This window comes from Squalius cephalus (assembly GCF_949319135.1).
Source record: "Squalius cephalus genome assembly, chromosome: 20".
Taxonomy (NCBI): domain Eukaryota; kingdom Metazoa; phylum Chordata; class Actinopteri; order Cypriniformes; family Leuciscidae; genus Squalius; species Squalius cephalus.
The window spans coordinates 4424155-4438791 of record NC_137141.1 but is presented as its reverse complement, the minus strand read 5'-3'; the positions used below and the strand labels follow the sequence as shown (position 1 = coordinate 4438791).

Below are 14637 nucleotides of genomic sequence, written 5' to 3'. Positions count from 1 at the left end.
AATTCTTTGGACAAATATACATAATGAAAGGTTGTTACCAAATTTAAAGGTGCAGTGTGTAATTATTAGCAGCATCTAGTGGTGAGGTTGGGAATTGCAACCAACAGAAGTTACAGTGGCCGACAGGAAAAGATGAGGTTTCTTTACAAAGATAAATAAATAAATTAGGTTTACTTGATTATTCAGTAAAATATTATTGTAACTTGTTCATCATTGTGTCAGTGTTTTATTCGCTGACTTTAGCTAGCTTCTTTTGCACAAAGAACACCATAGTGACGAAACGCGTTTGTCCGTTCAGGGCCACTGTAGAAACATGTCGGTGTAAGCGGACCGGAGGTGTGTGTAGAGAGAAATGGCTCATTCTAAGCTAATAAAAACATAACGGTTCATTATGTAAGGTCCTTATACACCACTCAAAACATAGTTATGTATATGATATTGCATTTCTGTCAACAGATCCTCCTAAATATTACACAATGCATCTTTAACACCTTGTAAAATGGCATTTAATACTTTTTAAGGGCCTTCATTTTCTCTAAATTGATTGATCAACTTTTAATACTTTTTAAGACCCTGGAGACACCCTGTCATATCCACTGACACAACGTGGACTGATGGGGAGGGACAGATCTGACTAATTTAAACTCGCGGTGCGTAAACAGAGAAAGTCGACACCGCTGATCCGCCTCCAGAAGTCCCTGCTGGAGAAACCAACACCTCCTTAGCACACCAGACTCCGGGTGGTCTTCCATGTCCCACCTCCCTGAACCAGACGCCCACTCTATATTTACATGATGTGAAGACAGTGAGGCGTCCTGAGGTGTTGTCACTCAACATTTATGAGGGTCTGAAATAGCAGGGTCATCGTTGGCCAAAGCCAAACGTTTGCACACTGCAGATGCTGCGCAGGCACAGAGCCCATCCAATCCATTACAGGGCGAGAGGACCCGAGTGAAGACTGCAGACTGTCAAACGCCGGGCTTACACAGCGATCCCAACAGACGGCGCGTTCACATCAATTCTGCCATGGCTCTGACGTGCTCATACTAGGTTGCTCTTAGCCTTGCTGCTTTTACTTGAGTTTTATGTGTTGTTATGCAAGTATTATTTTCTTATTATTTATCTGGTTGTTCTATAAAGCGCTTTGGTCCACCTAGTGGCTGTTGTAAATGTGCTATATAAATAAAGTGAACTTGAACGTACCTGGAGCGCGGCGAACATCATCATCTCCTCCTCGGTGCACTCGATTTCCTCCAGTAAGATGGCCCACTTGGCCTGTTCGTACAGCTGGTTCACCCTGATGGCGTCATACTGCAGGACAGCGTTAAAAACACGACACCTTATGACATGCTCTATTCAGGAAACACAGCACATGTACAGTACAGGCCAAAAGTTTGGACACATTACTATTTTTAATGTTTTTGAAAGAAGTTTCTTCTGCTCATCAAGCCTGCATTTATTTGATCAAAAATACAGAAAAAAAATGTAATATTGTGATATATTATTACAATTTAAAATAATTGGTTTTCAATTTATTATACTTTAAATTATCATTTATTTCGGTGATGCAAAGCTGAATTTTCAGGATCATTACTCCAGTCTTCAGTGTCACATGTGACATCCAGTCAATCACATGATCCTTTAGAAATCATTCTAATGTTCTGATTTATTATGAGAGTTGGAAACAGTTCTGCTGCCTAATATATTTGATGAATAAAAGGTTAAAAAGAACTGCATTTATTCAAAATAATTTTTTTAACTTCTTTATTATCACTTTTTATCAATTTAACACATCCTTGCTGAATAAAATTATTGATTTATTTAAAAAAAAAAAAAAAGAAAAAAATTACTGACCCCAAATTACTGACCAGTGTATATTGTTGTTATAAAAGATTTCTATCTTGAAAACATTTGCTTCTTTTTTTTCTTTTTTTTTTTTCTTTTTTTTTTTCTTATTCATCAAAGTATCCTAAAAAAGTATCACAGGTTATGAAAAAATATTAAGCAGCAGAACTGTTTCCAACTTTGATAATGAATCATCATATTAGAATGATTTCTGAAGGATCATGTGATAGACTGGAGTAATGATCCTGAAAATTCAGCTTTGCATCACAGAAATAAATGATAATTTAAAGTATAATAAATTGAAAACCAATTATTTTAAATTGTAATAATATATCACAATATTACATTTTTTTCTGTATTTTTGATCAAATAAATGCAGGCTTGATGAGCAGAAGAAACTTCTTTCAAAAACATTAAAAATAGTAATGTGTCCAAACTTTTGGCCTGTACTGTATGTAATGGTGCTTGCCCACTGCATGGTATGGCTCGCTTTAAATGGTACCACCTCTGTTGAGGTTCCAAGCGTGCCGTACCGATACTAAAATGTCACGTGAAAACACTGCAGATCACTGATTGGTCAGAGAGAATCGTCACTATACCAGTGTCGTTGGCTAGATTTAAATAGTCAGCAACAGCCACCGCAGTATTATTTGTTCACACTATTTTTATTGAACGACTTGCTTAAAAATTAACTTGAAAAAAGTAACGTCTGAATCGTGGTGACTGGTCAGTAGACGAGGTGGATATTGTGACCAGGAATGAAAAAGTTTTTCAGCAACTATACAACTACTGTTGCCTTTGGCTTGCTCAGTTGGGGATATTTTGGGGATATTTAATTTTAATTTTATCAATCAATAAATTCCACTAGAAACAAACCTTGTTGTATTATTTTAATTTAATACTGTGAAGCTGCTTTGATACAATCTGTATTGTGAAAAGCGCTATACAAATATACTTGACTTGACTATAACCATCAGTCTATCCCACCACTCTGAAGCGGTACTAAACTGCAGTGGAAAAGCAAAGCGAGTCAAGCCGTCCAGTAGAAAAGCACCATATGTGAACAGGGCCTAAAACTAACTTTTTGCTAGACCTGCCAAAGGCAATGAAACTGTTTTGGCAAAAACAGGCAGTTATGACACCAAAATCTTAGATACCAGTGAAAATTCACAATTCTCTACTCCAATTTTGATACTACAGCTAAAACTACTAGCCTAACTAATATAAAAGTAAAATATTATTAAAGACAATTAAACAGTCAGTAATAAAATAAAAACAAATAATCAAATTACAAGCAAAAGCACAAATAATTACAATATAAAAAGTGGTTTTTAGGTAGGTCTGACAGTAGTTTTCAGGAACAGAAATTTAATAAAGGAAGCAAATGTAAAATAACGCTGCATAGTCTTCACTGTCTAAAATAAACATCCTTATAAAAGTTACAAAAGTTATTCAGTCGAGACCAGTGAGTGTTTTTTTCTTTCAGCATCAGGAATATTAGGCTGCTGTCACTTTAAGAGCGAATGCACGGATCTAATAGACTGATACTGAACACATGCATTTACTTTCTTAACTGTTTACGGTCATTTGAGACAACCGACTATGTTTACTAGGATACTCGAGATTTAATTACACAATTTTGTGTGAATTTGTTCACTCAAGTGTAAGAAGACGTGATAAAAACCCAGTTTAATATTCGTGCAATGTCATTGTTAGCATTCATAAAAATGTTACCAGCCAACTGGCGAGTGACCGTTCCTGCCAACACTATACTTTTACTCACATTTGGCGCTTGGCAAATTTTAGGTTGTGTGTGTGAATAAAAAGCCTAAATTAAACCTGTTCATCATGTAAAGTGATCATGTCTCTTCTGAAGACTCGGATTAAAGCACTCAATTCATTTGGGTTTATTTTACAATATCTTTATGAACATTTTGGGTGAATGGACTTTCATTGGAGGGACAGAAATCTCTCAGATTTCATTAAATATATGTTAATTTGTGTTATGAAGATGAACGAAAGTGTTATGAGTTTAAAACGACATGAAGATGAGGAATCATTCATGTCTGGAGCACAAATGACTGTTAGAGTTTGTTCAAATAACAAGCAATAGTAATAATGAAGCGTGAATAAACAACTAATTAAAAGATTTTACTTGAATGGCTTCCCACAAACATCTACTATATGACTTCAATAAGAAGTAATTAGCCAGTCAGTGTCGTGTGTAACTGGCACTGAAATAAGCATGATAACAATGTTGAGTCTTCAAACACAGAACACACTGACCTTTGGGTTGAGGTCAAAGAAGCTGTGATACTTGAACCGGAGCAGAAGAACCTCGTTCTCCTTCACATCTTGTTCCATCAGTGATCTGGAGGAGTCCAGCCACCTTCACAAACACATTCAGAGGAACACCAATTAAAGGGATTGTTCAGCCACAAATGAAAATTAGCCCATGATTTACTCACCCGGAAGTCATCCTAGGAGTATATGACATTCTTCCTTCAGACGAATACAATCTGAGTTATATTAAAAAAATTACTGGCTCTTCCAAGCTAAATAATGGGAGTGAATGGGCACTATTTTCTGAATTCCATAAAAGTGCACTCTCTTCCGGCAGACGGCCGGACGCATGTCGACTTACGCCACAAGAGGAACACTTGACCCGACGCACAACATAATGACGAACTTGTGTGTTTGAACCGTGAGAGACGTCAAAGCTTACGCTACATCTACGTCATACATCGTCAAGTGTTCCTCTTGAGGCGTAAGTCGACTTGCGTCCGGCCGTCTGCTGGAAACTAGTTATTTTAGTCAATAAAGTTTTAAATATGGACAATTTTCTTACACGAACGCATCGCTTCACTTCAGAAGGCCTTTATTAACCCACTGGAGCTGTGTGGAGCACTTTATGATGGATAGATGCACTTTTATGATGGATAGATGCACTTTTATAATGAATAGATGCACTTTTATGATGGATAGATGCACTTTTATAATGGATAGATGCACTTTTATGATGGATAGATGCACTTTTATCATGGATAGATGCACTTTTATAATGGATAGATGCACTTTTATAATGGATAGATGCACTTTTATGATGGATAGATGCGCTTTTATAATGGATAGATGCACTTTTATCATGGATAGATGCACTTTTATAATGGATAGATGCACTTTTATAATGGATAGATGCACTTTTATCATGGATAGATGCACTTTTATGATGGATAGATGCACTTTTATCATGGATAGATGCACTTTTATCATGGATAGATGCACTTTTATAATGGATAGATGCACTTTTATCATGGATAGATGCACTTTTATCATGGATAGATGCACTTTTATAATGGATAGATGCACTTTTATCATGGATAGATGCACTTTTATCATGGATAGATGCACTTTTATAATGGATAGATGCACTTTTATAATGGATAGATGCACTTTTATCATGGATAGATGCACTTTTATGATGGATAGATGCACTTTTATCATGGATAGATGCACTTATGATGGATAGATGCACTTTTATAATGGATAGATGCACTTTTATCATGGATAGATGCACTTTTATAATGGATAGATGCACTTTTATAATGGATAGACCACTTTTATGATGGACAGATGCACTTTTATGATGGACAGATGCACTTTTATCATGGATAGATGCACTTTTATCATGGATAGATGCGCTTTTATCATGGATAGATGCACTTTTATCATGGATAGATGCACTTTTATCATGGATAGATGCACTTTTATCATGGATAGATGCACTTTAATGGACTTAAAAAAAATAGTGCCCATTCACTCCAATTATCAAGCTTGGAAGAGGCAGGACATTTCTTAATATAACTCCGATTGTATTCGTCTGAAGGAAGAATGTCATATACACCTAGGATGACTTCAGGGTGAGTAAATCATGGGCTAATTTTCATTTTTGGCTGAATCACAGAGTCTTCACAAATCAGATCTGCCCCAACTTACCCCTGGTTGATCTTGGCCTTGTCCAGGAGGGACTGTGGTTTGTACATCTTGACCAGGACGTCTGGTGAGGTGATGGGCTGGCTGACAGCGAGGATGCTGGGATTGCCTTCGGACAGGGGACTGTCTCCAAACCAGGCCGTGGTGGGGGACAGAGGGCTGCCGTCCCGAGAGTCATAGGTGGGCGTCATGGTCTTGCTGTAAAGTCCGGGACTAGAATAGATGCTCCCTGAAATTAAACACGACCATTAGTAAACGCCTAAAACAGGCGGCACCCCATTCCCACGACAAGCCAGGCGGAGGGCTGGGCAGAACGACATGTATTTTAGGGCTGTGAAACGATTAATCACATCCAAAACAAAAGTTTGTGTTTACATAATATATGTGTGTGTACTGTATATATAATTACACAAAATAAAATAACCTTATAATTATTTTTTAATACATACATGCATGCGTGTGTAATTATATAAACAAAATAATTATACAGTACACACACACATATATTATGTAAAAAAAATTAATAAAACAAACTTTTATTTTGAATGCGATTAATTGTTTTACAGCCCTAATATATTGTGCAACAACAGAAATGTGTCAACCAGTAGAGTACGATTTAGTCTTGTAAACATGATGTACATGTTGGTTATTTGTGCTCTTCAAGCGGCTGCAGTTTGACCCTTCACATTTCCGGGGATCTCATCATAGTTGTGTGTAAACGTCTTTAGTAATGAACGGAAACTACACAAAATATATAGCAAACAAAAAAATCCACAATGTCTATGATTTTACAAAACAGGAAAAATACTGAGAGATTGATTACATTGGTTTGAAGAGAGAAAGATGTAAAATGTGCAGTCATTCCCTCAGCCATTTTATTAGAAACACTATCGCAGCATTAACTAGTTCTCTGTAGTTTAATGCAATTGAAAGTAATACAACACAAAACATAGAGTAACAAATGAACATTATTTAAAAAAAGAAAAAAATATTAAAATATAGAAAAAAAAGCTAATTTACGCTAACTGTGGAAATGCATCACAGTCTGTGAAAAAAGTCCATTTATATATAAAAAGGCTAGATAGAGCACATATATTTGCTACATATTGCCATTTTGAGTGTCCTTTATAATGTTTCTACACTGATGTCATTTGTTAAGAACAATATTTTTTGGTTTGCCTCCATTATATTCTGAATAAAAAGATAAAGAACTGCAGATTATAATATTAAACTAGATTTAATTGACATTTTTACATTGTTATAAAACAAAACATTTGAATTGGGTTGAATTTTTGTTGTTGCAAAAAGAACTATTGTTATTACGATAATTATTTAAGAGTAAAGGTCATTGCACACGAAGTCTGAAATTTTCACACGTTAAAAAATAATTTACGATCTCGCGTTGTGCAAATCACGTTTACACACTGCCTCCGAAACTTTCATCCGTCATTAAAAATTTCGGATCGGGTCTGATTTTCTGTGTTTTCCGCATCCATATTAAGGCGTTCACGACGAATACGACAAGGACCGTAAGATTGAGTCATGCCGCCCACTCCTAGCCGGATATGTGTAACCAACCCCAATGACTGAAAAATGCAGTAAAACTGATGCTTACACAATCATTCACATGACTGTACATTTCTGGTCAAGGCAGCATGCAGAACACAGTAAACACAGAATTAACTTTGCGAGGGTCATGAGGGGTGACTGAAGCATTCAGATGGGTCTCAGTGCACCAATCCAGCCGTTATCATCATCACAGATCATTCACACATTCAGTACATTAGTGCTCATCAATCTTTAAACACTCCAGTCAACGCCTACAGGACAACCTGAGCAATTTCCCCCAATCCTCAACAGGTTCAGTTGGTTATTAAATACAGACTTCTGGATGCTAACTGGTCAATGCAGAATCCTAGCTGTGCAAAAATGTGCATAGAGACCAACTATAACCTTAATTTAGATGGCTAGGGCTAAAAGGATGACACTTAATGATAGGGGTGGGAGAAAAGGTTGATGCATCGCGATTCATTATCTAACGATTCAGAATCGATTTTTTTCCACCGAATTCTGAAAAGGCGAAACGAATTACCCGGTCAGTGGCGGGTTTTATTGCCAAAGATTTGCGCCCTTACTCTGTTGTGGATAACCAAAGATTTCGCACGATGTTACAGGTACTTGAGCCATGATACAGTTTGCCCTCACGTCGTTATTTTAGTGAGACAGCGGTCTAAAATGTTCTAAAGAAACTGAAACATTGTCACACTTAGTTGTAAATTAAGAACTGTTTATTCTTAATGAATTGTTCTTTGCAATTGTATGGCTTACCATGTTTCATTCAGAGCTTGTTAATCCTGAATATAACTTTGTTAATAAAATAAAAGTATTGAAAGAAATCTTCATAATCATTTTTAATATGGCAATACTGTCAAACAGATATTCTAACTATAAACAAAAAGCTTAGAAACTCCAATTTTGGTTAAAATGTAAAGTTCATGTATTTGTACAGCAGGATAATTAGTTACCAAAAATGTATGTTAAGAATCGTTTTGGGAATCGTTACTCCCAGAATCGGATCGGATCGGATCGTTAAGTGCCTTAAGATTCCCACCCCTACTTAATGAACAAGATTAATAAAACGAAGCTTTAATGAGTGTAAGTGTCCTAATATATGCGTATTATGTTGCAGCCTTATATAATAGCACAAAGGTATGAGAGGCCATGGTATTCTGTGAATATAATCACAGCTGAAGGAGTTGCACTTAATGACACTGTGTAGATTACTGTTCAAATATTTGTGAGACTGGTTATTATTTTATGTGTAGTCCTGCGCATTAAAAATAGGCAAGAAAATGGTTTGTAAACACAAAAAAACTAGGAATATCAAAGCTGAGAAAGTCCTTTACAGTATTAAAAAAATAAACAATTAATAATTAGAATAAGGCCTAATAAACTGCTAATTTATGGACAAAAGTGAACACTTTTGTACTTTTTGTGAAGCAGAATTATCATTTGACCCATGGGATCATCAAAACACCTTTATTTTTTCCATTTCTCTTTAAAACAGGGCATTTAGTTACATCATGTTAAAAGAAATGTGAATTCAGCAAATTAAAAATTACTGGCAGTGATACAAAACACCTGTCCTTAGACATCATCGCTAAAATTAGGTTGTGTGAGCAATAATGCAGTGCTAGCTGTGCAAAGATATAATTTTATGGGAAGACGCCATCATTCCTCCACTTTTTTAAACTTGTTTACGGTCATAAATCAGACAAATCACAGTTACACTACACATTTTTCTCTAACCACTCAAGTGACCAATCACAGAGCGAGTGAAACAGAAGCGCTGAAGCGAAGCCAGTAATGCGGCAGCGGGAGGCCACAGTCATGAGGAGGGACGGGAAGAGCTCGGGGTCATGAGAAAAGAGACAGGCGTTCTCAGAAACTCAAGGTCACACTCCCCTCGGGGACTGAGGAAGCCTGACCGTCAGCGTTCGGATGTTTACTCGACTCTACACACTGTTGAGGAATGCTCAAATAACCCCAATACACAAACACACGGATGCTTGAGCTCACAATCATGTCTAAAACAACTGAGTGATGAGGACGAGCGTTCACTCGCTCATGTGTCAAACTGTCTTGCTAATCAATTAGATGATTACAGTGTTTGCAAGGCTGGAGTGTCTTAGGAAGTCCTATTATTATTATTTTGTTTTAGTTCTTCATATTTTTCTGAAATTAATTACAGATTCTATTTGGTTTCATGGACAATTTCAGCCTTGTTATTGTTTTCCATCAACTTTATACTTAAAGAATTTTAAGGTAAAAAATGCTTTCCTAAAACTGTGTGTTTGTTAGAGAGCTTTCAATGGAAAAAGCTGAATATATTTGCCGGCTTCATACGTATAACCAATGCCACGTCACCCTTCGGTTTTGAAGTATGAGGAAATACAGGCCAATCACAATCATCAAATAAGTGTTTGCTTGTGAATCAGACTACACTGCTCACTTTTTGTGTGCAGTACGAAAAAAATAAAAATAAAAGCATTTTGCCAATTTTTCATGGCATTTTCATGCCACAACTAAGAAAAAAATAATGTGTTTTTCTGTGGCGTTGGAGATTCAGCCCCAGTGACACCAGTTGCTGGGGACATTCACCTTAGCCTTGAGAGCCAGTCTCACTGCACGCTTTACTCCACTGACTTGCATTCCTACACATGCCAATGTGGGAGACCGGAAACACAAGCTCATGCAAATTTCCTTGCTTTCCAAAGTTCAAGTTTGGTCAAGTTTGCAAGATCGGCATGACCTCTGAGCAGAATTAAAAGAATGAAAGCTTTAAAGATCTGCAGAACTGCAGTGTGGCAGTAAAGTAGATCACATATTTAAAGATTTTTGGATGAATTATATGAATAAATTATGTGTATAAAAAAATCATTATGACCATTGCAATGTCCATAGATATTTTGCATGCTCATAAAGTGGCGGCAGCTTCAAGTGTGCAATCTCATTTGCGTACTGAGACTATTTTGCATTTACTTGCATTCTAAATTTGTGATCGGTCCTTTATTTTACTATCATTTTCCCTGTGTACTGTATTTGGCTTTACAACTCTCCTATCATTTGACTTTACCATTATTTTTTGGGTCCCACTTTATATTAAGTGGCAATAAGTACTATGTAAGTACTACAATAATTTGATACAATGGACGAATTGTGTACATACATGTTTTTACATTGTACTTATATTTTGAAAATACCTGCATGTAATTACACTGTTGACCTTCCCTTATACCTTAACTTACCCATACCACCACACCTGTCCCTAACCTTACCTGTATCACACCTCAATAGCAGCACAAGTGTTTTACAATACAACATCCACACAATAAGTGCATTGTACTTAAAGCCACTTAATATAAAGTGGGACCATTTTTGTTGCCTTGCAAGCACTGGTATTTCCTTCCAAATGCTCCAATGAAATAAAATAAAATAATTCAAAGAAAACCTGTTGAACACATGCGGTCCCCTCCACTCTCTTCATGAGGCTGTTTTCCTCAGGAAAGCTCCTCATGTTCCTATGCATCCGAATATGCTGGTATTATATGCTTTGTTTTTACAACCAGTTATGACGAGCTCCTGATAAAAGCTTGAGTAATCAATATCACTATTGGCTGCCGGGGTTAAAAATAAAATAAAATCGATATTTGCTGAAACATCCTGACCTGAGCATCCCAACCGTTTAGTGCGGCTCATGACTTGACCTTTCATTCTTTTATCTCTAATTTTATATAGATTTCAGGACAAAGTGAGACCAAACTGTGAACCGATAAGCGAACGCAAGGGAATGCACTGTTTGGGCAAAAGCTCATCTCATGACCCTCGTCAGCTGAGGCGTCACTGAAGCAGAGAGAGTCATGTGACCAGAGCCAGGGATTTCTGCCGTGGTCATGTGACTTCTCCAGCTGAGGTGAAGGAAGCAATGCGGGAAATCAGGAAAACAGGGAACCTTACCTTTTACCGGTCCAATGTATAGTATCTCAGAGGCTTGAGGAATGAGAGGAAACGTAGAAAAGAAAACAACAAAGAGAGAAAGAGGGGGAATGAAAGGATATAATAAAGAGATTAACAGCTTGGAGGAAAGGAAAGTGTTAACATGCAAAGTGAGACAAGATGTAACAACAGTTTCAAGAAGAAATCTCAAAAGAAAGACAGAAAAGGTCTCTTGTGGCTGCATTTATTTGATCAAAAATACAGTAAAACTCTAACGTTATGAAATATTATTACAATTTAAAATAACTGATGTAATAAGTTTTCAGATGTAATATATTCCTGAGATCAAAGCTGAATTTTCAGCATCATTACTCCAGTCTTCAGTGTCACATGATCCTTCAGAAATCATTATAATATGATGATCTGATGCTTAATATTATTCCAAACTGACTGGTATATGGGACACCAAATCTTTACCCTATTTTGAGTAAAAGTGACCAACAGTTGCACTAGGGCTGCTCAATTATGGCAAAAATCATAATCACGATTATTTTAGTCAATACTGAAATCACGATTATTTAACACGTGCGATTATAGGTGGGTGATATGATCAAAGTCTTATTTCATGATACGAGTACTTTTAAATGTCAGTGAAATTAAAGGTCTATTAAAAGTAAACAGTCACCAATACAATAGGAACAAAAAGAAACTAATTCACAAACAAAAACAAACAAAAACACAAACTTAGGGTGTGTTCACACTTGCCGTCTTTTTTGAAGCTGTCAGCATCTTTTTTTTTTTTTTTTTTTACATTAAAATCCTATGAAGTAAAGCATGTTTTTTTTTAAAAAAAACCCAGAGCGTTTTTTTAAACGCCACCGCGTCTTAGCGAGACCTGTCGTTTCCATAACAAGAAGAAAAGATGGTGAATGTGCCGGCAGATGGACTTATTGTACTAGTGTCGTAGCACAAGGAGTTATATGACATGAGCACAAAACTCTACCATAATATACACCATAAAGAGGCTGTGTGGGCACAGGACGGACGGATCCTTGGTTGTTCAGGTAAGTGTATCATCTACTACTTAACAAAACTATCTGTTAACTTTAGCTAACATTTTCGTTCGCTCAGCAACGGTTATCAATACCGTAACATTTACTGTCACAAATGTCAACAAATGTCACTCCCTCACGTTTTTTTTTTAAGCACAATTCACACCCAGGAAAAAAATCTCCGAATGCTCCAAGGGAAACTTTGGTTGCTTCCACCTTTTACCATCATGTCAATTCTCAATTGATTTTGATTAATATGCGCTCGTTCTTTAGGTTAACACGCGCCCTGTCACATGCGCAACAGTCATCTATTACTACGCTTTTGCGAGAAAAAAAGTCGCTTTGGCCGCCGCCAAAAAAATTTCAACGCAGGAAAAACCCTGATATGGTTTGGGCTTTTAGGGAGGAATGAAAGGAAGGTGTGTGGGACAGAATGCAGCAGAGCACAATAATTGTGTTTTCATAATCGTTGGAAGCCAAAATCAAAATCGAAAATCAATTCCGATGAATCGCACAGCCCTAAGCAGCACTGGAGAGAGTTCAGATGGCGAACACAAATGAAGACAGAGCCTCTACTTGCAGAGCTGATTGTCTCGACTGACGATCCGTGGAGGAAGAAGGGAAAGGAACAGAAATACTTCTGGGTGGAGCTGGTGTCCTGATCATGCCGTTATCAAAGCGAATCTTATCACAGCGACTGAATTACCCTCTGAGAGCGGATCAAGCGGCGCGTCTTCGGCTCATTACTCGCTGTGGCCCAGAACGGCTCCCGTTTCATTTCTCCATCCTAAAAGAGCCTTTGTGCCGTAAAAACTAGGGGTGTAACGATGCCCTCATGTCACGATTCGATAGATATCACAATACGATATTATTGCGATACTCCAAGACATATGGTAAAAGGATAACAAAATATGAACTGTTGATTAAAATGCTAAATTTGATATTACATTGTAGTGTAAATGAATAGTCTTGGACTTGGTGCTGGTAATCCAACGCACAGGACAATAGAGACGCCAGAATAACAATATTCATGATTCTGAATCTTAAAATACAGAATTATTGTAGATTAATATGTTTGATCTCTGTCACTAATTTAATTTAAAAATTTCATTTAAAATAATATAGGCCACTTTTACTGGTAACATCAGACATTTGGCATCATCAGGACACAAAAATATTCCCTCATTGCATTATTATACATTATATTCATATAGTAGTTTAATGTAGTGCTGACACTAAAACTCTTGAATTTTTTCTCACACAGTAATTTTCATTTTGGGTGAACTATCCACGATCCGTATAGTTGCATTTTTGTAAAGTGATATATTGTGACACCCCTAGTAAAAACCAGTCTTTATAGCCCCTAAACATCATCACTCCTGCACTAATGTAACGAGGGTCATTGTAAGGTTACATGGAAGTACTGAAGAAACAAGTGGAGAACAGATCTAGACACAGGCGTTCTGAGTGTGCATGGGGGATGCACTGCACCGGGACAATAGACCCTATTCATGCGGACCTGGAGTCTGTCCTCTGCGCATCTTAAATGGGTTTAGCGCATCATGTGTGGGGATGCATCTGACTGCTCGCTTTCAAAATGGCAGAGTGACCAAAATATGTGCGGAATCTAAACCATTCACGCTTCGAAGTTAGAGCGAGAGCCTGCAAATGATATGCTTCTCTCAACCCACACGTTTCTCATTTCAGCACTATTTCAACACAACCACCCTTTTGTTTTCCTGCTCCTCAACCACACATTATGGAGCTTCATGGGCTCCAAACCATCAACCTCTGTCCACGCTGCAGACAAGAGACGCGATGTGGCACGACAACCAGAGTCGCTCCTGTCAACCATCACTTTGTATTGACCGTATCTTGGGTTTGCAATTCGAACCCAAATCCCAAGTACGTTTGATATGAGCTCCAGTTGTGTGGCTTGTTGAAGAGAGGAGTGTTATTACTATCATGCTAATGTAAAACTATCAAATTAATTTATGTTGAGGTGCTTGGCCACTTTTGATTGTTGTTTTCAATGCTTTTTTTAGGGAACCCATAAAACTGAGCATTTTATATCTGCACATGGCCCTATAATTTCCGCAATGAAGAAAATTGGGGACGGAATTCATTACGGAAATCATAGTTAAAAAAATAAAAATAAATCTGGATTTATTATTTAATGCAAATTTATTATCAAAAATGGTTGTAACCAAATTAAGGCATTTCATTTAAAAAAAAAAAAAAACTATTAAAG

At 37.0% G+C, this 14637-nt stretch overlaps 1 protein-coding gene across 4 annotated transcripts in view; it reads right to left on the bottom strand.

Moving 5' to 3' along the window:
• The window catches only part of fermt2 (FERM domain containing kindlin 2), a 90932-nt gene that overhangs the window by 30304 nt on the left and 45991 nt on the right, over window positions 1-14637 (bottom strand). For 2 of the 4 annotated variants that reach the window (XM_079853189.1, XM_079853190.1), the window contains exons 5-8: window positions 11356-11388; window positions 5842-6067; window positions 4132-4234; window positions 1204-1311 (exon numbers count right to left, since the gene is read on the bottom strand). In XM_079853189.1, coding sequence (XP_079709315.1) covers window positions 1204-1311; window positions 4132-4234; window positions 5842-6067; window positions 11356-11388 — 470 coding nt within the window. The remainder of the gene's footprint in view (window positions 1-1203; window positions 1312-4131; window positions 4235-5841; window positions 6068-11355; window positions 11389-14637) is intronic. The other 2 variants (XM_079853192.1, XM_079853191.1) reach the window with 1 other exon arrangement.